This window comes from Carcharodon carcharias, chromosome 2, assembly GCF_017639515.1.
Source record: "Carcharodon carcharias isolate sCarCar2 chromosome 2, sCarCar2.pri, whole genome shotgun sequence".
Lineage (NCBI taxonomy): Eukaryota > Metazoa > Chordata > Chondrichthyes > Lamniformes > Lamnidae > Carcharodon > Carcharodon carcharias.
The window spans coordinates 124,770,766-124,797,829 of NC_054468.1; the positions used below are offsets into that span (position 1 = coordinate 124,770,766).

The 27,064-nt window shown below is 42.4% G+C and overlaps 1 protein-coding gene across 8 annotated transcripts in view; it reads left to right on the forward strand.

The window, feature by feature from the left end:
- The window catches only part of utrn (utrophin), a 664,110-nt gene that overhangs the window by 265,812 nt on the left and 371,234 nt on the right, over positions 1–27,064 (forward strand). For all 8 annotated transcript variants that reach the window (XM_041182782.1, XM_041182783.1, XM_041182789.1 and 5 more), the window contains 5 exons: positions 334–469; positions 4,762–4,911; positions 8,456–8,617; positions 10,758–10,859; positions 18,275–18,389. In XM_041182782.1, coding sequence (XP_041038716.1) covers positions 334–469; positions 4,762–4,911; positions 8,456–8,617; positions 10,758–10,859; positions 18,275–18,389 — 665 coding nt within the window. The remainder of the gene's footprint in view (positions 1–333; positions 470–4,761; positions 4,912–8,455; positions 8,618–10,757; positions 10,860–18,274; positions 18,390–27,064) is intronic.

A 27,064-nucleotide genomic window follows, 5' to 3' on the forward strand; every position in this document is an offset into this window, starting at 1 on the left:
TTTGCTTCACAGTATGACCATTGGTCAGTGTGAAATTTTGCTGGAAACCTTTCTATTCAATCATCTCTACAGCTGCCGGGATAAAACTCAATTTTCACTTTGATACAAAAGATCTAATTTATTATGTTGAAATAACAATCAACCAGCACCAGTGACTTGGAAAGAGAAGGCAGTCGACTGGAAATGTCTTAAATCTGAGTTTCAACGCTGCCATGAGTTCCCAGAATTAACATTCTTTTGTTTCTAAGCTGTATGTAGATGTCAGCAGAACAAATTGTGCCCAGCTCCTTGATTCTGCAGTTGCTAACAATTCTGTTATTTTCTCTTTCTTAGGTTGGAAGGAGATGGCCAGCGATACTCTGATTTAAGGAATCAGCTGGATGAATTTGGTCTGTGGTTAGATAAGGTGTTGAACTCTTTAAGGGCTGTGCATTTGCCACCCAGGGAACATGTTCTGAAGGAGCTAAAGGCAAGCGTAATGCAGCTTGTGTGTTTCAGTCTATGTTGATATACTTCTAAAGCATTTATATTTTAATATTTCCTCTTTTAAAAAGAGACTTTGTCTTTGAGATTGTCTAGCTGAGAATGACATGTTACTTCCTGTTATTGCCCCTTTAAGCAGAGTTGGTGAGTGTGCAATAGCAACTTGTTTTGATTTATCCTTTTGTTCTGCAGTTGGCCTGACATACACACTCATCTGCTAGGGCTGTTCAATCTACATGTAACTTTAGAAGTTTAATGTATTAGTTTCTCATCCAATGCCCCTCTGTCCCCCGTATCTTATCCAGTATGTTACACGGCAATCTGACATCCTCAGTGTACCCTTAGTCCGAATTGACTGTGCCCTTCTTGTAAATGCAAATATCAACCAGCAATTTAACTTTTAATTTCTCACTCATCTGTGACTGAATACAGTCCAAGGCTTTGTACTCAAGCATAGACAGAGTTATTATGGCACAGAAAAAGGCCATTCATCCCTTTTGAGTGCATGCTTACTCTCAAGACCAATGCATTCATTGACATTAACCTGCTCTATCCCCCTCATCCTCAAGTACCCATCCCATTTCCTTTCCACCACCTTTGCAGGCAACAGGGTCCAGTCATTGCCTCTTTTGTGTAAAACAAAAAGTTCTTCCTCACATCTCCCCCTTGTCTATCTGTTGCCCCAGGCCATAAATCTGTATCTTTTTTTTTCCCTTTCACCATCAGCTATTGGAAACAGCTTTTCTTCGTCAACTTGATCTAAATCTGTCGCAATCTAGTACTCCTCCTTCAAATCTCCCCTCAATCTCCCTTGCCCCTAGCAAAACAACCCCAACTTCTTCAACCTAATCATGTAGCTAAAATTGCTTGTTACTGAAACTGTTGTAGTAAATCTGCCCCACCCCCTCATGGACCCTTACATCTGTCCTAAAGTGTTGTGACCAGAACTGTATGCAATGCTCTAGTTGTGGCCATAACTGGACCTTTATAAAGGTTCAGCATAGTTTCCCAGCTTTTGTAATCAATATCTCTATTTATGAAACCAAGGTCCCAATTGCTTTGCAAGCCACTTTCTCAATAAAGCTATTGACTTGCTTGTCATGGGCAAAGCCTCAGTATTGATGCTATGCCCACTGAACTCATCAAGCACAGGAAACTGGCACTTCTGTAATTGTCTGAATGAGCTTCTCTGTCTCTGTTTGAGGAAGGATGCAGTGTCCCAGGATGCAAATATTGTGAACCTGTATAAGAACAAGGGTGACTGGAGCGACTGCAACAACTGTTGAGAATCATGGGAGAAGTATTTGCTCATGTTGCCCTTCTCAGACTGCAGATCCTGGCTGAACTGCATCTACCCTGAATCCGTGTGGTTTCAGAACTGGAAGATCTACGATTGACATGTCCTCCTCGGTTTGGCAGCTTCAAGAGAAATGCTGTGAGCAAAGGAGACCACTATATATTACCTTCATCGATCGCACCAAGGCGTTTGACCATGTGAACTGAGGCGGTCTATTTAAGCTGCTGGAGAAAATTGGCTGCCCACTGAATCTGAATTATGTGATCTCCTCCTTCCATGACAGCATGATGGGTGAGGTCAGATTTGACAGGACAACGTCAGAATTCCAAGATCCTCAGTGGGTTCAAACAGGGTTGTAAAAGCACAATACTGCAGACGCTGGAAATCTGAAATAAAAATAGAAAATGCTGGAAAAACTCAGCAGGTCTGATAGCATCTGTGGAGAGAGAAACCGTTAACATTTTGAGTCCTTATGAATGCAGAGTCCTTTCCAGCATTGAAGAGTCATACAGATTCGAAATGTTAACTCTCTTTTTCTCTCTCTCCACAGATGCTGTCAGACCTGCTGAGATTTTCCAGCATTTTCTCTTTCTATTTCAAACAGGATTGTGTTCTGGTGCCAGTGCTGTTTGGCACATTCTTTTTCTTTGCTGCTGTCATGTACCTTCAGGCCGTTGACAGATGGTGCCTACTTACAAACCAGAACTGACAGAACTGTTCAGCCTTTCTTGCCTGAAATCCAAGACAAAGGTGCACCAAGTCTGCTGTTACTCTGCACTGATGTTATGACATTCCATACTGAGTAACACCTTCAGCGGCAAATGGACGTGCCTGTAGAATTTAGTTTCATCATCAGCATCAGGAAGACAAATGTCATGGTCCAGGATGTTGTCCCCCCTATCTATCAGCATTGACAGTGTGATGCTGGAGGTTGTTAGTTTCACATATCCAAGCTCCACAAGCAGCGGTTTCTGTCATTTGATGCTGAAATCAACACATGAATTGTAAAAGCTGCAGCTGTTATTTCTAAGCTGAGTAAGAGAGTGTGGAACAACAGCAATCTGACCGAGAACAGCAAACCCTGAGTCCGCCAAGCCTGCATCTTCACTGCATTCCTTTACACTGGTGAGACCTGGATAACATATACTAGGCAGGAGAAAAGGCTGAACAGTTTCTACCTTTTCTGTCTTAAACATATCATCAGCCTCTCTTGACAGGGCAAGGTCATTAACTCAGAGGCCCTGGAGTCTCCTGATTCCATCAGCATACACTCATTGCTAAGCCAACGACGTCAGCTTTGGCTCGGCCACATTCATCAGATGGATGATGGCTGTATCCACACACCTTCTGTGCGGTGAGCTACCACTGAGTCATGACCTCCTGGGTGCCCATTTCGCTGCAACAAGGACACCTGCAGGCGAAATATGAAGATGGCGGATATTGATACTGCCAACAGGGAGACAGTCGCTCACAGCTGTGACCTCTGAAAGCTGACTGTTTGGAAGGGCATGGGAAGCAGGGAGCCAAAATGAAATACTCAGCTGGCTAAGAAGAGGGCCTGGAGAAAATAGAGGCCAGCGAATTGTGCACGTTCTCAGCCCACTGTCCTAATCTGTAGCAAATGCGGCAGAGACTGCTATGCCAGAGTGGTGTTCCTGAACCACATCAGTCAATGCTTAATACAGAGTTGACTACCATGGCGCAAATCATCGTCTTATGAGATAGAAGGCTGCCACAAAGTCCTGCTGTTTTCAAAGATCTATGCACATGCACCTACAGGCACCCCCCACCACCACCCGTCCATGCAGACTCTTTATATCTGTGTCACTGAGTAGTTGCTTCACCTCACACTTCCTTGTATTAAATTCCATCTACCACTTGTTTTCCCATTTTACTAACACATCCATGTCCTTTTCCATTTGATTTGTACCATCCTCATTGTTTGCCACTCCTCCAAGCTTGGTATCATGGGCAAATTTTTAAATTTTACTCTATTCCAATGCCATGTGGTCCCAGCACTGAACTTTGGGGAGTACATTGTCTACCACTTTTTCTTGAATAAGGGTGTCACATCTGCCACTCTAATCTTCTGGCATTTCCCCATATCTAGGTAAGATTTGAAGATTGTGGCAAGCCCTCCATTATCTCCACTCCAACTTCTCTTAGCAACTTAAGATGCAAGCCATCCAGGCAAGGTGACCTTCCACGCTAAACATAGGCAGGATGCACTGTAAAAACTAACTATCAATGTTCCACCCCATCCATTACCTCTACCATCTTTCTTTTTGCAGATATCCACATCCTCTTCCTTGTTAAACACCAATACAAAGTACAGATTAAGTATTCTAGCCTTGCCCTGTGCCTCTAAGCATATATTGCTTTCTTTGCCACTGAAAGGCCTCTTCTTCAACCCCCCCCACCATACCACCTGCTTGCTATTCATATTCTAGTAGAATATTTTTGGGCTCCCCTTTATGTTAACTGCCATTTTATTCTCATTCTCTCTCTCTCCCATTTATTTTCCTCCTCACTTCCCCTCTCAAATATTAAATTTGGTTTCATTTGAAGAATTTACTTGGCATGTATCATATATCCTCCTTTTTTTTTGTCGTTTCATGATATTCTCTGTCTCCCTCATCATTAGGAGCCTTGGCTTTATAATTCCCCTACCTTTTTTGTTCTTATTGGAATGTACCTGAACAATCTCCTTAAGATCACCCATTGTTCCGGTAATGATATTACTGTCAGCCTTTGGTCCATTTTACCCTGGCTAAATCCCCTCTTGTCCCATTCAATTTAGCACTGTTCCAATTTAGATCGTTCTTTGCTCTTCTCCATTACTAATTAAAACCCATGATTTTCATAGATGCCGTCGACCAAGAGTGTTGGCGTAGCGATGATGAGGCAGGTGCAATTGTTGGCTAGGGTGTATTTGTGGAGTGTTGCATCAGTTAAATAATACAACTCTCTATTGCTCGCAGGTTCCAGCAACAGACCTGGAATTGCGCAGTGATAATCTAACCATGATGAACAGTATTGCACAGGATGTGCTTTCAGATAAAAACCTCAGTCTGCAAGAGAGAGACAAGCTTTCTGCAAAACTTAGAAATATTAATTCAAACTGGAGTAAGGTAAGTGTTTCTTTTAGCAAAATTACAGCTCATAATTGATATGTTAATTCATGATAAGTTGCCTTAGGACGTGGCAGATCATGTATGCCAGGCAGACCAAATCCACAAAGGAAACTTGGTCACGTCATTGCAATGGTTTTGCAATTTGTATTTATTACGAGACAATGTGTGCCCTGAGTTCAGAAGTAATGACTCCATTAAGATCTTGAGATTTAAATTAAAATATTTATTAACAAAATAAAAATTCAAGCACATACATAAAACTATAATTACTTAATATTATAACAATCCTAAAATTCCTAATTAACCTGACTCCCAGTTATACGCCCCCTTTTAAGACAATCCAAAATAGATTTTAGATTTTAAAAAAAGCAAGGTAACACAGTACCCACTTAACAGTGGAATTCCAAATAGTTTTCTCCAACATCAGTTCCTGGACACAACAGACTGGTGCACAAATGGCTGGAGGCTTCTTTTGGGCTGTTTCACACAGACAAAAACAGAAATTGCTGGAAAAACCCAGCAGGTCTGACAGCATCTGTGGTGAGAAAGACAAAGTTAACTTTTCAAGTTTGTATGACTTTTCAGAACTAAAGAGAAGTAGAAATGTGGTGAAATATATATTGTTTTAAGGGGGTTGGGACAGGTGAAGCTGGATAAAAGGCCAGCGGTAGGTGGAAGCAAAGGAGAGCTTGCAAAAGATGTCATAAACAAAAGGTTGAAAGGGTGTTCGTGGTGAAACTGGCTAAAAGAGGTGCTAATGGTGACATTAAGACTAGAAAGCAGGATGAGCAAGTGACAGATGGCCCTCATGGGTTTGAGATGGAGGGAGAGGATGGTGTGGGAGAAAGATTGAAATAGGCTGAAAGGTGGGGATAAAACAATGAATAAAAATGGAAATAAATTTTAAAAATAATAATAGAAATAGGTGGGAAAAATATATATATAAAAATTAAAAAATAAATATTTGGAAACAAGGGATGAGGATGGAGGAGTCCATGATCTGAAGTTGTTGAACTCAATGTTAAGGCCAGAAGGTTGTAAAGTGCCTAATTGGAAGATGAGGTGCTGTTCCTCCAGTTTACATTGAGCTTCACTAGAACATTGCAACAGGCCAAGGATGGACATGTGGGCATGAATGTGTGTTGAAATGGCAAGCGACAGGAAGGCCTGGACCATGCTTGTGAACAGACCAAAGGTTTTACGCAAAGCAGTAACCCAGTCTGCGTTTCTCCTCTCCAATTTAGAGGAGACCGCATTGGGAGCAGCGAATGCAGTAGACCAAACTGAGGGAAGTGTAACTTGAAAGGAGTGTTTGGGCCCTTGGACGGTGAGGAGGGGGGAAGTAATGGTGCAGGTGTTGCACCTTCTGTGATTGGAAAAGTGCCGTGGAAAGGGGATGAGGTATTGGGGGTGATGGAGGAGTGGACCAGGGTGTCCCAGAGGGAACGGTCCCTACGGAATGCTGACGGGGTGGGTGGGTGAAGAGAAGATGTGTTTGGTGGTGGCGTCGTGCTGGATTTGGCGGAAATGGTGGAGGATGATCCTTTGAATGCAGAGGCTGGTCGGGTGAAAAGTGTGGACAAGGGGTTCTGGGAGGGAGAGGAAGATGTGAGGTGCGGGCAGAGGTGCGGGAGATGGTCTGGACACAGTTGAGGGCCCAGTCAACCACCGTGGGTGGGAAACCTTGGTTAAGGAAGAAGGAAGACATGTCAGAAGCACTGTTTTGGAAAGTGACATCATCGGAACAGATGCCACGGAGGCAAAGGAACTGAGAGAATGGGACGGGGTCCTTACAGGAAGCAGGGTGTGAGGAGTTTTAGTTGAGGTAGCTGTGGGAATTGGTGGGCTTGTAATTAATATTGGTGGACAATCTATCACCAGAAATGGAGACAGAGGTCCAGGAAGGGAAGGGAAGTGTCAGTGGTGGACTTTGTGAAAGTGATGGAGGGGTGGAAATTGGAAGCAAAATTAATAAATTTTTCCAGGTCCAGACAAGAGCATGAAGCGGCACCGAAACAGTCATCAAAGTACCGAAGAAAGAGTTGTGGGGCGGGGGCCTGAGTAGGACTGGAAGAAGGAATGTTCCACATACCCCATAAAGAGAAAGGCATAAATGGGGCCCATGCGGGTTTCCATAGCCACACCTTTTATTTGGAGGAAGTGAGACAAGTTTAAGGAGAAATTGTTCAGTGAGAGAACAAGTCCAGCAGATGGAGGAAATTGGTGGTGGATGGGGATTGTTCAGGCCTCTTCAAGGAAGAAGTGGAGAGTTTTTCTAGCAATTTTTGTTTTTGTTTCAGCTTTCTAGCATCTGCACTATTTTTACTTTTATCTCACTTTTACATACTCCTGTTAGATCTTACATGACCTTCCAACATAGCCTTTCATTCTCCTTTATATATGTTTCTCTTTCTTTAGTATGTAAATTCCATTGTTCCATATGTCTTTGGAACTGTACCTTTTCTCATAATATGAAAACTTCCAAACTTTGTCAGTAACCTTTGGGAAAAGTAAACACACTCCTTAGTCTTGTGTATCTGGCAAGTTGTAAACAGACTAATATGCATTTGAAATCCAAACAATCCCTTCACTTATCTAAAAATGCAAATCCCCTTCACACCTTACATGCTAAGACAGCATCCATGTTTTGTATTTCAAGTCCATTTCTACACCTAGCTTCTTTTGATTTCAAGCTTACAGTCTACATGATGACTCCAAATGTAATTAAATCACACAAAACCATCTATGCTCACACCCATAAACCTACTTTACAAAAAAGCCAGAAAAATATTATGAAAATCATTAAACTTTTGTAACAGCTTCAAGGGGATTGGCCATCATTTTGGACTGCTGGAAAGGGAAGGCTTTCAGCTAAAAGGCACAGCAAGTTTGTTACTTTAAATCTCTGATTTCATTGTTGCTTAGACTGGCGCTCCAGTTTCCACCATCGTTTGGATCCAGCTCATTCCATATGTACCTTATACCATGAGCAAGTAAAAGGGCAGCACAGACATTAGGGGAAGTTCAATTGTTTCAGTCATCACTTATGGAAATAATTAACCTCTTAATCTTTCCGATTTAAAAATATATTGGAAATATATATTGAGCAGATTTGTATTATACCCCATATTGTGTTTTTTAAATAAATTAAGATTAAGTACCTATATTTTTCCAGAGGCAGGGAGCTTAGATGTGAATAATGATGACAGATTGCTTGCCTTATTTCAGTGTTGCTGGATCCTTCTGTCATTTTTGGGTGTGGAACCTACATTGCCTGAAAATACTACTGAGTAAATGCCATAAGTTTTAAAAAAAAAACTTGGCTAGGTGATTCAGACAACTTTGAGCCATCCAGCGATGCCACAAGAATTAATTAATTCAGCTATGGCTGGCTGCATGATCACAGCAAGATTGCATTTAGATTTCAAAGGATCAGCAAAAGAAACTACATCTGTATAATTTACGTAGCTCATGTTCTGCCTGATGATTACAGACTCAGACAAATTTTATTTTTGATGCAATGTCTTGTCATTCTCTTTAGGTGTGCAAAGAGCTGCCTGTTAAAGTGAAAGAAATTGAGATTCAGCTTCAGGATTATGCTCAGTTCAAAGAAAGCCTGGAGAAGCTGTCCAACTGGGCAGTAATTGCCAGGCAGAATTTACATCCCAGAGGATCGTCTCTACCTGGAACAACACAACTTCAGGTAAGTTCTGCTTAGGAGCAGATAGGGACAGAAAGTGCAGGCAGAATTTAATCCAGGTGATGGGATTCTTGACAGCTGCCCGGAGAGCTAGCAAGAGCCGCACATTGCCTCCTTTAGGGGAGGCCCACCGTATTAAGTGCCAGTTAGGTATTTAAGTTTTTTATTCATTCATGGGATGTGGGCTTTGCCGGCTGGGCCAGTGCTCATTGCCCATCCCTAGTTGTCCTTGAGAACGTGGTGGCCAGCAGTAAGCCTTACCCAGAATCAAGGACTGATTTTTGCCCCTAAGAGCTGCCAGCCAGTTGGAGGCTGGGGGAGTGATGCGAGCTGTCAGCAATGCACCCATCAGAAGCCCAAGATCAACGAGGGACCCATGACACAGGTGAATGAGGGCAGGATGGAAATCAGAAGAAAGGGCGGGGTGTGCTGTGGGAAGTAGTGTCTCTTCTTCTCTCCTCTTCCACACACCCCCCCCCCCCCCCCACCCCCCCCACCCCCCACCCCGCGCGGTCGGGGTTCCTTGGTCAGGCACTGACTGACAAATGCGGGACACTCCACCCCCATATTCCATCCAAGGAGCCCGCAATCAAACGCGACAGGGTTTTGTCTTTCAGGCTTCCTGTTGGCTATTGCCCCACCCATCGCTGGTCAATACCACTAGCAGTGGGATGAGGTCTGCAAGTGGGCATTAATTGCCTATTCATGGGCCTGAATTGGTGTCAGGGCAGGAAGGCCACCTTATGAGCCTTCTCACCCTGTAGATAATTGGGGCAGAGTCCCCACCCAACACTCTCCCATCTGATTAAAACGCCCCCTGTCTCCAAACTTGCATCCACCTTACGATAGACTTGTACTGCACTATTTACACGTACCAGCCAGTTCTCTTTTTAGGAATAGAAATTGGATGTGTCAGATAATTTGTATGCCCTGCAATGTAGTTCAGGTATATTTCATCATCAAAAAGCCTCAGATGATTAATTCTCGAATGCCAAGTACTTCTGCCATTTTGACACAGATCTATGCGTGATGCTGCTATCAAAGGTATTAGCATGAAGGAAATCTGCTGAGAGCTTAAACTCAGGAAGCTGTTGATAATTGATGCTCTGATCCCTAAGCGTAATTTATAAAGTATTAAAGTCTAGCAAAAACACACACTTGATAGAGACTTTGATTTTTGGATAAGCATACTTTATCTGAAAGGTGCAGTTTGCCATAATAAAGAGCTGTACAGACTACATCTGCACTTTGGCTTTCTGCTCTTAGTTTGTCTGGTTGGTTGGAAATGGGTCTGCTGATGCTGCTGGGGTGTAAGTCTGCTGCTGCCATGACCCGGAGTGCGGTTCTGCTGCTGGGTTGCAGGACTGCTGCTATGGACCTGGGGTGCAGGACTGTTGCCGCGAAGCTGGGATGCGGATCTACTGCTGCCGCAGAATTAGTAAGAGAGCGCTATGGGCTGGAGGTGCTTTGAGTGAGATCCAAAATCTTGGCTGGGAAGGAGGTTAAAAAGCAGTTGCATTTCTGCTGCAAGTGTGAATGTAGATGTGGGCTGAAGGCAAAGGTAAGCCCTGCTGTGATGCTGGCATCGACTGAATGCCGTGACTGCATTGTTTGATGAATTAGCAGAAAGCCACTCCTGTTAAATTCTATTCTGGCAACAGCTTCAGAAGAGAAGAAGGTAGAATGCAAATTCCACCTGAAATACTCTCTCAAAATTCCATGATTGAAAAATGCAAGTCGCTTTTAACACTCATTCATGGGATTTGGGCATCACTGGCAAAGTCAGTATTTATTGCCCGTCCTCAATTATCCTCGAAGGTGGCGGTCAGTTCCCTTCTTGAACTGCTGCATGTCATGTGGTGTAGGTACACCCGCAATTCTGTTAGGGGGGTGGGGGATCCAGGATTTTGTCTCAGCGACAGTGAAGGAACGGTGATATAGTTCCAAGTCAAGATGATTTGTAACATGGAAGGGAATTTGCAGGTGGTGGTGTTCCCTTGCATCTGCCAGAGGATATAATAACCAAACCAAAAACCTAATTTGTTTCAACTGAAGAATAACTTTTTAAAAATGGTGATTATTGTGGAAAAGTTTTGTTTTGTCAGTATTGCGGTCAGTGATTTAAAGTTACTATTTCTGTCAGTTATTAGAAGCTGCTGTGGTGGACCACCAAACTGGCATTGAGACACTTCTTGCGAAAGCTGTGGAGTTAGACAGGAAAAGCCATTTGCTCCCTGAAGAAAAGGTAACTAATGGGATTTCTAACTGTCATGGATCCATGCAAGACACTTTTTTTCTCCGTATTTTTGTAGAGCTTATAGTTATTCAAAACATTTTGAGGTGGGAGGGAGCTGTAAATCAGATGACCCAATAAAAGATGGATTCAAACCAGCGCCCCTTAAAAGTGCACGCTCGGACCCTGGCTTGAATTTGTGTCAACTATGGCTCAATTGGTAACCCACTCGCCTTTGAATCAGAAGATTGTGGGTTCAAGTGCTTCTTCAGGGCACTCAAAAATCTAGGCTGACATTCCAGTGCAGTAGTGAGGAAGTGCTGCACTGTTGGAGATGCCATCTTTTGAATGAGCTGTTAAACCATGGCCCTGCCTTTCCCCTCAGGTGGACATGACACTATTTTGAAGAAGGGCAGGAGAGTTATCCCCAGTGTCCTGTCAATATTTATCACTGAATTAAGATCACAAAACCAGATTAACTGGTCATTATGACATTGCTGTTTTTGAGAGCTCACTGTACGCAAATTGGCTGTCATATTTTCTACACCACAACAGTGGCCAAGCTTCAAAAATACTTCTAAAAGTGCTTTATAGCCAATGACGTCTGGTGATTGTGAAAGGCGCTATATAAATGCAAGCCTTTTTTTTGAACCCATGAGGTGAGAGATTCTCTTTGTTGTTTAGAGCTGCCTCGTGGAATGATCTGTGTGGTATCTTGAATGCTGAGCGGTTGGGAAGTGTTGGTGGCCAAAGGTACTTGGGTGTCCATGTTCAGGAGTCATTAAAAGCTAGTGTGCAGGTGCAACAATCAATTGGGAAGGCAAATGGCATGTTGGCTTTCATCACAAGGGCATTTGAGTACAGAAGTAAAGCTGTCTTGCTATATAGAGCCTTGGTGAGACTGCACCCAGAGTATTGTGCACAGTTTTGGTCTCCTTATCTAAGGAAGGATATACTTGCCACGGAGTGCAATGGAGGTTCACTAGATTAATCCCTGGGGTGGCAGGATTGTCTTAAGAGGAGAGATTGGGGAAACTGGGCCTGTATTTTCTAGAGTTTCAAAGGATGAGGGTGACCTCATTGAAACTTACCAAATTCTTACAGGGCGTGACAGGGTTGATGTAGATAAGCTTGGCTGGTGAATCTAAAATCAGGGGATATAATCGCAAGATAAGGGTGTAGGCCATTTAAGACTGAGATGAGGAGGAATTTCTTCACTCAGAGGGTTTTGAATCTTTGGAATTCTCTACCCCAGAGAGCTTTGGAAGCTCAATCATGGAGCATGATCAAGCCAGAAATCAATACATTTCTGGAGACTAATAACATCAAGGGATTTGGAGATAGTGTGGGAAAGTGGCATTGCAATAGATGATCAGCCATGATCTAATTGAATGGTGGAGCAGGCTCAATGGTCTGAATGTCCTACTTCTGTTCTTATGTCGGGGAATAGAGTTGTAAAGTCATTCATGGCACAGAAGGAGGCCATTCGGCCCATAGTGTCCATGCCAGGTCCCCGCAGAGTGATTCATTCAGTCCACTCCGCTGCTTGACCCCCATGGCCCTGCAAGTTTATTTCCTTCAAATTTCCATCCACCTTATAGGAAATATTTTAAACAGTGCAACCACATAATTGCAATTAACTAATGAGTTTACTTAAAAGCGCAGCTCATGTCTGAATTATGGTTTCAATGCTATTAGTCTGATATAAGGTTATGGATTGAATGAAACAGCTCAGTCAAAGCTGATCTCTCACTTGCAACACAAGCAACACTCTCTCTTGCTTGACATCCAGCAATGTAAATTCAAATGTTCCTCAATGTTTATTTTTATAGAAGAAGCTGCAGGCTGGGAAGATATTTTCCCATCCACTAACTATTAACAGTATTCTCTTATAGATATTAAATTCAAGCAGATCACTATTAACAAAATAATTGCCCCATCATAGTTTGATGTTACTTCTGTTGAAACTTGAGAAATATTAAGACAGCAACATTTGATGCTGCATTTTAGAAAATTAAATATTTTAGAGTAGTGAAAGAAGAGGATGCTCCTAATGTGTTCATTAAATTGTAAATTTCATTTGGCCTTGGGAGTGTGGATAACTGAAAATTGTTGGTAATGCAATTAGTGGGCGAAGACACATTGAGGGGCAAAGTAGCAGAAATTTTATTCTGCATTTGATTTTTTGCCCTGACACATCATCCAAAAGCAGACCTTCTGCACCCCAACACTGACATCCTAAACCTTGAATGCTTATACAAAGGCTAAATTTGTACAAGAGCTGTTCACAAGACCTTAAGTGCAGCTGGCTAGACCAGATATTAGCTAGATTAGGTATTGTCGGTGGTACTCCTTAGTTTTAGTCCATTATTTGATGTGCTGTAGTAACAGGTATCGAGTCCTGTGAATCTGAATGTACTGGAAGTTTCAAATAATATGTGTTCTGTAAGCACAAAGTATGCTTTGAAATTCCACCTCCAGTCTGGTTAAAATGTGCTGCTGTTGAACACACATGTTTAACTAAGGATCCGTAAAGCTTAGAGCAGGACTTCCTTTGAGAGCAGGTAGGTGTCTTCATGAAAGTATAAAATAAATCCTCCCAAATGATTTTCTCCTTGGGGGACAGAAAAACTGTCACCAATCTCATGGGAGGAGGTTGATTATTCTAAAGTCTCCATTAATATTGCCCTACATTGATCACAATAAAGCATGTGACTACTAATTGGGATTATGCTCTTTCTGATGCTTTTCTTAGGGTACCATATGTGATGTTCATGGCAGCAAGTTTCAGGTGCAAATTCATATCCCACACTCCATGAGCGCCAGCCCACTCTGCCATCAAGTGAAGCATGCTGTCTTGGTATCTAAATAAGTATTGAGCAATTCATGCAACGTTCTAGCTTATTTAACAGATTTGTAATCAATAGTTTGGTTTTTTCCATAGTTGATCAGGTTGAAAGCATTAGATTTCTAGAAGGGATTCCACAGTGATTAATATATCCCTGCAGTGTTATATTCTTCTGAACACAAATGCATCTAATGACTGTCGGTCTGTTAAATTTTCTTTAGTCATTATTCGCTAGCTGACTTCCTGTGAAATCGTGCATGGGGTGTCTCAGGCAGTATTCAGTTCAAGTCAGGCAGTAGAGTAAGTGAGTAATTAGATCCAGGGAGGGGGAGAGCAAGAGTGCAATGGGCAGTAGCATAGGTAAAGGGGAGGGGGTTGTGGATTGGGAGGCAAGACATGGTAAACACTCTGTAATGTGGGCAAGGGTGGTGGTGTTGCAGTGTAAGTTCCTTCCAGAGTCTGATCATATCCCCTGTGTGGGGAAGTAGTTTCCCTCCAACCTATGGCTAAAGGGGGAAGAGTGGTTGCCAGTCTTCATTTCCATGGACCCAATTATCTGTTCTAGAAGGTGGGGCAAGCAGACAGAGAGGGAGAGTGAGGTGGGGAAAAGTATTGGGAATGGAGAGTAAAGGGAAAGGATGGAGAAGATGGAAGGTGCAGGATGCAGGAATCTCTGTGTGGAAGGGCTGTTAGTGTACAAATATCCCTGACTAGTTACAACCACAAACAAGAATCTTAAATTTAAACAAAGCCAATTACATAGGTATGAGGAAAGAACTGGCTAAGGTTAATTGGGCAAATAGACTAATAGGTATGGCAGCAAATGAACAGTGAAAAATAGTTAAAGAAACAATTCTAAATCTTCAACAAAAATGGATTTCATTGTAAAACAAAAACTCAGCGAGAAAGACCCATCCGTGGCTGACTCAAGAAGTTCAGGATGTTATTAGTTTAAAAGTTGTTTACAATGTTGTGAACAAAACAGTAACAGCTTTGAGGATTTGGAGTGTTTTAGGAACAAGCAGAGGGCCAGCAAAAAATTGATAAAAAGGGAAAAAATAGAATGAGAGGAAACTAGCCAAGAATATATTTTAAAAAAAGATTGAGAGCTTTTATAAGTATATTTTTTATTCATTCATGGGATGTGGGCCTCACTGGCTAGGCCAGCATTTATTGCCCATTAGGGAATTGCCCTTGAGAAGGTGGTGCTGAGCTGCCTTCTTGAATCGCTGCAGTCCACATAAAGAGGACGAAAATAGAGTCACAGAGTTGCACAGCACAAAAACAGGCCCTTCGGCCCATCGTGGTCATGCTGGCCACCAAGCACCTATCTATTCTAATCGCATTTTCCAGCACTTGGCTCGTAGCCCTGTATGCTATGGCATTTCAAGTGCTCATCTAAATAATACTTAGATGTTGTGAGGGTTCCTGCCTGTACCACCCCCTCAGGCAGTATTTAAAGTAAATGTTGGCCTCTTAGAAGCAGAGACAGAAGAAATTATCATGGAGGAAGAGGAAATAACAGAGGCATTGGACAAACATTTTGTGTCTGTCTTCACAGTCATACCAGAAATAGATAGTAACCGAGGGGCTAAAAAGAGTGAGGAAATTAATATCAGCAGAGAAAAAGTATGGCTTACACCCTAGGGTTCAAAAAGAGATTGCTGCAGAGAGGGCGGATGCTCTAGCTTGATTTTCCGAAATTTCTTAGATTTGCGAATGGTCCCATCAGATTGGAAGTTGGCAAATGTTAGACCGCTTTTCAAGAAAGGAGGGAGAGGGAGAACAGTGAACCACAGGCCAGTTAGCCTAACTTCAGCTTAAGCAAACAACAGCCAATGCCATAAGAATGTAAATTGGAGCAGGAGTAGACCGTATGGCCCGCCGATCCTCCACTTTCCCATCTGCTTCCCATATTCCTTGATTCCGTCAGAGACCAAAAATCTGTCTGTCTCAGCCTTAAATATATTCAATGATGGAGAATCCACAGCTCTCTGGGGTAGAGAATTCCAAAGATTCCTAACCCTTTGAGTGAAGAAATTTTCCTCATCTCTGTCTTAAATGTTTGACCCCTTTATCCTGAGGCTGTGCCCCAGTGTTTTAGATTCCCCAGCCAGTGGAAGCAACTTCTGAGTGTCTACCCTGTCAAGCCCCTTCAGAATCTTCTATGTTTCAATGAGATCACCTCTCATTCCTATAAACTCCAGAGAATACACTCAGCCTCTCATCCCAAGGACCCATCTAGTGAGCCTTCGTTGTAAAGCCTCCAATGCAAGTAGAATCACAGAATGATTACGGCATGGAAGAAGGCCAATCGGCTCACTGTGTTTGTGCTGGCTCTCCGAAGGGGCAATTTACCTAATGCCACTCACCCGCCTTCTCCAGGAGCCCTGCACATTCATTCTTTTCAGATAATAATTAAATTCCCTCTTGAATGTCTTGATTGAATCTGCCTCCATCAAACTCTCAGGTAGTGCATTCCAGATCCTAACCATTTGTTGCATGAAGAAGTTTTTCCTCGTGTTGCCATTGCTTCTTTTGCCAATTACCTTAAATTTTTGCCGCATTGTTCTCAACCTTTCCACCAATGGCAACAGTTTTTCCATATCTACTCTCTCCAGACCACTCATGATATTGAATGCCCCTCTCAACCTCTCTCCTCCAAGGAAAACAGCTTCAACTTCCCCAACCTATCTACAAAGTTTGTTAACCCTGGAACCATCTTTGTGAACCTTCTCTACCGTCACTGTAATGACTTTACACCCTTCTCAAAGTGTGGCACCCAGAACTGGATGCAGTATTCCAGTTGAGACCAGAACAATTTACAAGTTTAACATCACCTCCTTGCTTTTATACTCTGGGATGCTGTTTGTTTTATTAACCGCCCTCTCAACCTGTCCTGCCAATTTCAATGATTTATGCACGTGTACACCCAGATCTCTCTGCTCCTCACCCCCATTAGAAATGTACTCCATTTTGTATGATCCCTCTGCATTCTTCCTACCAGAATGAATCACTTCATATTTCTCTGCATTAAGTTTCATCTGCCACTTGTCTATCATTCCACCAACCTATGTCCTTTTGAATTCTACGCTATCCTCCTCACAGTTCGCAACTTAGAAATTTTGTATTGTCTGCAAATTTTGAAATGCCTAGGTCCCAACACCGAACTCCACTATAAACCTTTCTCCATCTGAAAAGCATCCATTAACCACTACTCTCTGTCTCCTGTCACTCAGCCAATTTCATATCCATATTGCTGCTGTCCCTTTTATCCCATGAGCTCTAACTTTGCTGCCGAGTCTGTTGTGCGGCACTTTAAATGCTTTTGGAAGTCCATGTACATAGTATCAACAGCATTACCCTCATCAACCCTCTCTGTTACCTCATCAAAAAAACTCCTGCAAGTTAGTTAACATGATTTGTCCTGAACAAATTCATGCTGGTCTTCCCTAATAACCTGCATTTGGCCAAATGACCATTAATTTTGTCCCGAAGTCTCATTTCTAGAAGCTTCACCACCACCAAGGTTAAATTGACTGGCCTGTAGTTGCTGGGCTTATCTTTACACCCCTTTTGAGCAAGGGTGTAACATTTGTTATTCTCCAGCTCGTTGGCACAACTGCTGAGCCTAAGAAAGACTGGAAAATTATGGCCAGTACCGCCGCAATTTCCATTTTCACTTTCCTTATCATCCTTGGATGCATTTTTTTTCATCCAGTCCTGGTGCCCCATCGCCTATACAAAACCACCACCTAACCAATTTTAAACCCTTTGTGCTTGAATTACCTCCTTTTTGACTATAACCTGTGCAGCATCCTTTTCCTTGATAAAGACAGTATTCATTTAATACCTCAGCTTTGCCCTGCCTCCATGTGTAAATCCCTTTTTTGGTCCTTAATTGCGCCCCCCCCCTGCTCCTTTATCCCCTTTTTACTATTTCTATGCCTATAGGAGACTTTGGATTCCCTTTTAGGTTAGTTGCCAGTGTCTAACATTGTATTCCAGGTGTGATCTTACCAAAGCTCTGGACAATAGTGGCAATTTTTTATTTCTGTACTCAATCTCCTTGCAATAAAGGCCAATATGCCACTGGCCTTCCTATTTGCTTGCTGTACTTGCATGCTAAAATTTCTATATTGCAAGGGCATAATGCTATTTAACTATGAGTTGCAATCCATGGACCACATGCAGCTCTGAACTCTGACAATCCAACCCTCAAAGCTCAGGTAGCTCGACCCTATTTTACTTCTGTTTCTTAGTTGCTGATTTGGTCTATTTGAATTTTATGAACCTAGAGGTTCAGAAATGGCTGTTCTCAGCGCTTTGGTAGATAAATTCAAAATCAGAACACCAGAATCTATTAGTATTGAAATTTGGAAAATGTGGGAAAGGCATTAAACTTTATATTTGGTTCTGAGGCTCATGGTACAAAACAGCATGCCTCATAAAACAAAAAGCTTAAATACCAAGAAATTTGGCAGAATTCTGAGGAATTGAAAGGTTATGGTAGTGAAAATGAGAACTGGATAAAGATTGCTTCTGTGTTATGAAAATGTCCTGTCTAATCTTTGTGCAGAGTAAGGTGGCTCAGCTATCTGTCGACTGGAAAACTCTTAACACTGCTTTGAAAGATCTTAGTCAGCAGACCGTCATGGGAAGGAGTCAGCATATGTCACAACCAAAAGTTAAAGGTGAGAGCTGTTCTTAAAATCATAATGCAAAAGCAAAATATTGTGGATGATGGAAATACTCGGCAGTATCTGTGGAGAGAGAAACAGAGTTAACATTTCAGGTCAATGACAGAACTTCAGAACTTTTCTATAATTTTTATATAATTCAGAACAGTTCTATAATTTTGCCAGTCCCATTCATTATTTTAAAGCAGTATGTTGCTAAAATGTTTACAGTGCACATGGAGAATAAATAATGTTTTTCTGTTTCTCTCCCCATGATCCTGTGATTTGTTCTCTTGTGATGCTGATTTGAATTTATTCTTTTGTCCTTATCTAAAAAGCAAAGCAAAAAATAGGAACCTGATCAGAAGATTTGAATTACAATATTAAATGGCTGTGCTGGATGTTTAAAACTTGAATTTCTTGTTTTTATAATGCAAGCGCTTGAGTAGGATCTGAAATTTAACAGTGCTTTTGTCAATTGTGCTGAATAGTCAGTGACATTATCTTTCCAATACATTTGCACCCAAGTATGTTGGACCTGATGTTACAAAATGAGAAACAATTTATGGACTTTGGTACTCTGAGAGGATAGAAATAGTTGTCCAATTTAGCTCATGGGCCTAGGCCTGTTTTCTTGTCTAGATTTTGAGTTGCGTTGTCCCCATCTAGGAAGTACCCAGAACCAGTGTAAGTATGCTTAAGATATCTATCTGAAGCAAAAACTGCAACTTTCCAAGTATGAAAATTGAGTGTTACTGAGATATTGCCAAAAACAGTAAAAAACATAAATTATATTTTGATTTTGCTAGCAATGGTGACATATAACCACTACGGCAAAATTTTAAATGTGTGCAGTGTAAGAAATGGTCAAAAGAAGTATTACTAAGGACAGCTGAGATGTGGACTTATTTTATGGTGCACTAATACATTTTAAAAATTCTTTCATGGGATATGGGTGTCGCTGGCAAGGCCAGCATTTGTTGCTCATCCCTAATTTACCACTTCAGAGGGGCAGTTAAGAGTCAACCAAATTGTGTGTCTGGAGTCGCATGTAGGTCAGACTGGGTAAGGACAGCAGATTTCCTGCCCTATAGGGCATTAGTGGGGCATTAGTGAACCAAATGGTTTTTAATGACAATCGATAGTTTCATGGTTACCATTACTGAGACTAGCTTTCTCTTCCAGATTTATTAATTGAGTTTAAATTGAGTTTTAAAAAAACGGTACAGGTCAGAGCAATAGTGTGAATCAGGGATTTAAAAAATAACCCTGATGCAAAGACAGAGCAAGAGTTAATTAACATTTTACTGTGTTTACTTAAATTCTAATTTCGGTGCAGTAAATAAATAACTTGACGCATGGCAGGGCTGCCCATACCCATCAAGTGCACATCCTGTATCATGTGGTGACTCCAGGATGCTACCCATGTCCTGGACAACTTCATGTGCAGAAAGTGCCACCAAATAGAAAAACTCAAGTGCCGTATCTTAGAACTCAAGGAGCAGTTGATGTCACTGAGGAGCATTTGCGAGGATGAGGGCTATGTGGATAGCACATTTCAGAAGAGGGTCATCCCATAGCTTAAGAAAGAGCAGGTAGAAGGGGACTGGGTGGTGGTCAGGCAGACAAGAAAGACAAGGCAGCAGACCCCTGAGGATATCCCACTTTATAACAGGTACTCAGAACTGAGTACCAATTGGGGAGAGGGTTCCTCTGGAGAGAGAAGCAAGAGTCATGACCAGAGCACCATGGGTGGCTCAGTTGTGCAGGGAGGGAGGACAAAAGACAGGAGAGCAATAGTGATAGGGGATTCTACAATTAGGAGAACAGACAGACGCTTCTGTGGTCGCAGACGTCATTCCAGGATGATTTGTTGCCTCCCTGGTATAAGGGTCATTGAAGCCACTCAGTGATACCAGAGCATTCTGGAGGGTGAAGGTGCACAGCCAAAGGTTGTGGTTCACATTGGTACCAACAATATAGGTAGAAAAAAAGGATGAGGTCTTGCAGGCTGAGTTCAGGGAGTTAGTAAAGACATTAGCAAGCAGGACCTCAAAGGTAGTAATCTCTGGATTACTTCCAAAGCCATGTACTAGTGAGTATGGAAATAGGAGAATGCACCAGATGAATGTATGGTTGGAGAGATGGTGCAAGAGGGAGGGCTTCAGATTTCTGGAGCATTGGGGCTGGTTCTGGGGAAGGTGGGATCTGTACAAGCCAGACGGTCTATACCTGAATAGGACCGGGAGGAATGTCCTTGCATGGAGATTTGCTAGTGGTGCTTGGGGAGGGTTTAAACTAGATTGACAGGGGCATGGGAACTTGAGGGCAGATTCAGATAGGACAAATTCAGAGCAGGGAGTGGAAGACAGGAAATTAATGGATGACTGTGAAAAACAGAAGAAGCAAAGGTTAAAATGTTTTCAGCACAGGAATTTGGCAATTTTAAAGCTATTTATTTAAAGGCAAGGAGTATAGCAAATAAAGCCGATGAGCTGAGGGCACCAGTAGACACATGGCAGCATGATATCATTGTTATAATGGAAACTTGGCTTAAAGAGGGGCAAAAATGGCAGCTCAACATCCCTGGATATAGGGTTTTCAAGCAGGACAGAGAGGGGTGGGGGTGTAGCATTATTGGTTAAAGAATCAAATACAGCTGTGAGGAGGGATGATATGTTAAATGAGTCATCAAATGAGGCTATAAGGGTTGAGCTCAGAAATAAAAAGGGGGCAGTCACACTACTGGAGTGTACAGTAGACCCCCAAATAATGAGATGGAGAAAGAAGAGCAAATATGTAGGCAAATTTCTGAGTGCAAAAATAATAGGGCAATAACGTTTTGTCTTCAACTACCCTAATATCAACTGGGATACGAACAGTGCAATAGGCACAGATGGCACAAAATTCTTGAACTGCAGTCAATAGAACTTTTTTTAGCCAACATGTAACAAGCCCAACTAGAGGGAGTGCAATTCTAGATTTAGTCTTAGGAAATGAAGCTGGGCAAGTGGATGAAGTAGCAGTGGGAAACCATTTTGGAGATGGTAATCATAATAGTTAGATTTAATACAATTATGGAAAAGGATAATGATAGAACAGGAGCAGAAGTTCTAAATTGTGGAAAGACAAATTTTACGAAGCTGAGAGATGATCTGGTGAAAGTGGACTGGTTACAGCTTCTTGAAGGGGTAAATCAGTGACAGACCAGTGGGAGGCATTCAAAAGCGAGATTCTACGGGCACAGTGTAGACATGTCAGCACAAAGGAAAAGGGCGGTACTGTCAAATTTAGAGCCCACTGGTTATCTAGAAGTATGAAAGGTAAGATAAAGCAGAATAAGAGAGTTTATGACGGTCACAAAAAGCTTAATCCTGTAGAAAGCCCAGAGGAATATAGAAAGTACAGGGGTTAAATAATTAGGAAAGCAAAGAGAGGATATGAAAAAATACTGGCAGATAAAGTAAAAGAAAACCCAAAGATGTTTTACCAGTACATTAAGAGCAAGAGAATAACTAAGGAAAAGATAGGGCCTATCAGAGGTGTACATGGTAACTTGTGCGCTGATGCTGAAGATGTGGGCAGGGTTCTCAAAGAATACTTTGTCTCTGTCTTCACTAAGGAGAGGGATGATGCAGATATTCTAATTAAAGAGGAGGAGTATGAAATATTAGATACAGTAAGCATAGTGAAAGAGGATGTACTGGAGAGAATGACACCCCTGAAGGTGGATAAATCACCAGAGCCGGATAGATTGTATCTCAGGTTGCTAAAGGAAGCCAGGGAGGAAATAGTGGATGCTCTATGGATCATTTTCCAAACCTCACTAGATACAGGTGAGGTACCAGAGGATTGGAGATCTGTGAAGGTTCTACCATTATTTGAAAAGGGTGCAAGAGATAGGCCAAATAATAATAGGCTGGTCAGTCTGACTTCAGTGGTGGTCAAATTATTCAAATCAATTAGAAGAGACGGGATAAACTGTCACTTCGAAAGCAATGGATTAGTCAGGGATAGTCAGTGTGGTTTTGTTAGGAGAAGGTCATGTCTTACTAATGTAATTGAATTTTTTGAGGAAGTAACGAGGAGGATTGATTAAGCTAGTGCAGTGAATGTTGCCTATATGGATTTTAGTAAGGCATTTGACAAGATCCCATATGGCAGACTGGCTAGAAGAACAAAAGCCCATGGGATGCAGGGGAATGTGGCAAGTTGGATCCAAAATTTGCTAAGCAATAGGGAATAATAGTTGACAGATATTTTTGCGAATGGAAAACAATTTCCAGTGATGTTTCACAGGGCTTAGTTTTGGGTCCTTACTGTTTGTCACATATATTGATGACTTAAATGTGGGAAGCATGATTGGGAAATTTGCTGATGGCACAAAAAATGGTCGTGTAGTTGATATTGAAAAGGATAACTGTTTCCAGAATGATATCAATGGTTTGGCTGAGTGGGCGGAAAAGTGACTGATAGAATTTAACCCAGAGAAGTGTGAGGTAATGCATTTGGGGAGGGCAAACATAGCTAAGGAATACTCAATACATGGGAGGATATTGGGAAGGGTAGAGGAAGTGAGAGACCTTGGAGTGTATGTCCACAGGTCCCTGAGGGTGGCAGGACAGGTGGATAAGATGGTAAAGAAAGGATATGGAATGCTTTTTTATTGGACGAGGTATAGAATACAAAAGCAGGGATGTAATGATGGAACTGTATAAAACGGTGATTAGGCCACATCTGGAATTTTGTGTACAGTTCTGGTCACCATATTACAGGAAGGACATAGTTGCTCTGGAGAGAGTACAGAGGAGATTTACAAGAATGTTGCCAGAGCTTGAAAATTGCAACTATGAGGAAAGATTGGATAGGCTGTGGTCGTTTTCCTGGGAACTGAGGGGTGATGTGATTGAGGTGTACAAGATTATGAAGGGCCTAGATTGGGTAGACAGGGATGCCCAGTTTCCGCTAGCAGAGAGGTCAATTACCAGGGGTACAGATTGAAGGTAAAAGGATTAAAGGGGACATGAGGAAAAACTTCACCCAGAGGGTGGTGGGTGTTTGGAATTCAATGGATGGTTTGGTGGTGGAGGCAGAAATCCTCAACTCATTTACAGGGTACCTGAATCTGCATCTTGAGTGCTGTAACCTGCAAGGCTACGGACTCTGTGCTGGAAAGTGGAATTAGAATGGGCAGCTAGTGTTTCTTCTTTGCATTTTTGGCCAGTGCAGACGCAGTGTACTTAATGTCCTCCTTCTGTGCTGTAAGTTTTCTCTGGTTCGATGGTTCCACCAGCTGCCATAGTGAGATTTCAACCCATGTCCCCAGAGCATTAGCCTAGGCCTTTGCATTACTAGTCCAGTGACATTCCTACTATGCCACCATCTCCCCATGTTATGATCCTATTAGGGGCTTTTGACATTTGAAGAGAAATCTGAACACCCAGCAATCAACCAACAGAAGTGCACTGCAAGATTTCATGTTTTTAAAGAAAAGCAAACTTTACTGTATATAAGAATTAAACAAAACAAGCACCATTGACTGAACATTGTAGTTTATAATTACTTATGATGTGAACTTAGTTCTACTTCTTACTTCGCTCCAAGAATTCCCTTATATGTTACAACAATCTTGAAAGTTCATTAACTTCTTTAGGGATCAACCTAAAAGATATGTAACAACCTTCCAGAACTCATTTTAATGCTCCTCAGTGTTCTAGCTACTCTCCAAGGTAAGATTCTATGGGGGTTCTTCCATTAGTGCTTTTGGCTCTGCAACACTCCATCTTTTCTTTCCAGACTGTGTGGATGCTTCAGCTCATTGTTCAGGTTGCCGGCAGATACCGAACTGCCTCCTCACAACTTCCAAGCTAACTCTGCTGACTGCTTTCTGCCCAAGGCTCTGTGAGGACCACTGTAGATTTCTTCACTAGCTGCAGCCTAGAGCAGATCTTCCAACTGTCTTTTCCTTATGAATTCCAAACTGAACTGAAGCCCCCACCCGCATTTGCGTGGTGAATGGTCAAGTTTTTATTTTCTCTGCTTAAATGCAGTCCTGACTAAGTTTATTCCCTTTTGGCTCTTCTGGCTTGGTGAGTTGCACTCTACACAAGACCAAATCTGCAATTGCATCTGTATGTTCCCAAACAACAACAACTGTCAGCAAGCACATGCAGATAAATTAAGCAAAAGAGCCTTCTAACCAAGACGCCACCCTATATCACCAACTATGTGGAAAAGTGGCATGCTTTTGGGTGTTTCAAACAGAAATTTATACAATTTATTTTACCTTCAATGCCATTATTTGGTTCTGTAACACATATGAATAATTTACACTGCTAATGGAGTCTTTCCCAGAATCGCTAGCTTTTAGCTTCTTTTATGGTGATAACAATAGCCCCAAAATGGGTCACCCGTTGTTTAAGTTTTTTCTCCACTATCAACTCTGCCCTTGTAAAATAAACACAATTCATTAAACCTACGCTTGTTTGAATGGCCTTTACATTAGGGTCATTTATCAGTTTCTTAACCAGGCTTTTCCATTTATCTTACATTGAACACTTTAATCTCCAACCTAAAAGTTACATTTCTAAAACTAGAAGTTAAATTCCAAAATATATGAATTATGAACCAGATTTTTGCAACAGCTCATAAATCTAAGTTATTTTTCACTAAGGAAGAAATCTACCACAGCAACCATTTATTCCTACTCACTGATGCTCAGTTTGGGCTCCGCCAAGGTCACTCAGCCCCTGACCTCATTGCAGCCTTGGGTTCATGGACTAAAGAGCTGAACTTGAGGTGAGGTGAGAGTGACTGCTTTTGACATCAAGACAGCGTTTGACGGAGTGTGGCATCAAGAATCCCTAGCAAAACTGGAGTCAATGAAAAAACTCTCTGCTGGTTGGAGTCATACCTGGCACAAAGGAAGATGGTTGTGATTGTTGAAAGTCAATCATCTCAGTTCCAGGACATCACTGCAGGAGCTCCTTAGTGTCCTCAGCTCAGCCATCTTCAGCTGCTTCATCAGTTACCTTTCTTCCATAAGGTCCGAAGTGGGGATGTTCACTGATGATTGTCCAATGTTCAGCACCATTTGCGACAACTCGGACACTGAAGCAGTCCATGTCCAAGTGCAGTAAGACCTGGACATTATCCAGGATTGGGCTGACAAATAATATTTGTGTCACACAAGTGCTAAGCAATGACTATCTCCAACAAGAGAGAATCTAACCATTGCCCCATGACATTCAATGGCGTTACCATTGCTGAATCCCCACTATTAGCATCCTGGGGGTTGCCATTGACTAGAAGCTGAACTGGACAAGCCACATAACTACGTTGGCTACAAGAGCAGGTCAAACGCTGGGAATTCTGCAGAAAGTAACACACTTCCTGACTCCCCAGAGCCTGTCCACTATCTACAAGACACAGGTCAGGAGTGTGATGGAATACGCTCCACTTGTCTGGATGACTGCAGCTCCAACAACGCTCGAGAAGCTTGACTCGGTGATTGGCACCGCACCCACAAATATTCATTCCCTCCACCACTGACGTACAGTAGCAGCAGTGTGTACCATCTACAAGATGCACTGCAGGAATTCACCAAGGCTCCTTGTACAGCACCTTCCAAACCTTGGCTGGCCCAGTTCAGTTTCTGGCCAATGGCCCAGAATGATGTTAGTGGGGGGTTCAGTGATGATAATGCCATTAAGTGTCGAGGATCGCAGCGGTTCCAGAAGGTAACTCACCACCACCACCTCCAGGGAAATTGGGGATGAGCTATGAATGTTGGCCAAGCCAATGATGCACACGTGCCATGAATTTTAAAAAAGAAGTGGCTAGGAATGGGACTACAAGCAGTCCCCAGATTCAAAGTCCCAGAGTCCAGGACCAGGTAAGTGGGGGATCTCGGGGAGGGGAGGCGATGTTAAGGGAGGGAGTCTTGATGGAGAGGCCGGGGAAAGGGTGCATTGTGGGAGGGGTTGTGACCTTTTGTGAGGAGGGGGGTGGGATGGGGTGGGGTGGGCAGGGGTGGAGGGCACTGATGTGGAAAGGGGGCCCTTGAGGAGGGTGCTTCCTCTCCTTTTCGATCTCTGTGATAAGTGGTCTCTAAACTAACATGGTGAAAATTTTCCAAAATTCCTTATATTCAGGGAAGGTACCATTTAGATTGGAAAATAATAAATATAACTCCTTTATTCGAAAAAGGAGGGAGAGAGAAAGCATGAAACTATAGGCCAGTTAGCCTAATATCTGTCATAGGGAAAATGTTAGAAGCTATTATTAAAGATGTTATAGCAGGGCATTTAGAGAAAGCTCAAGGGAAATAGGCAGATTCAGCATGGCTTTGTAAAAGGGAAATCATGTTTTTTTTTCATTCATTCATGGGATGTTGGCAGCCAGCATTTATTGCCCATCCCTAGTTGGCCTTGAAGGTGGTGGTGCCTTCATGAACCGCTGCAGTCCATGTTGTGTAGGTAAACCCACAGTGCTGTTAGGAAGGGAGTTCCAGGATTTTGACCTAGCAACAGTGAAGGAACAGCGATATACTTCCAAGTCAGGATGGTGGGTGATGTGGAGGGGAACTTCCAGGTGGTGGTGTTCCCATGCATCTGCTGCCCTTGTTCTTCTAGGTGGTAGTGGTCGTGGGTTTGGAAGGTGCTGTCTAAGGAGCCTTGGTGAATTCCTGC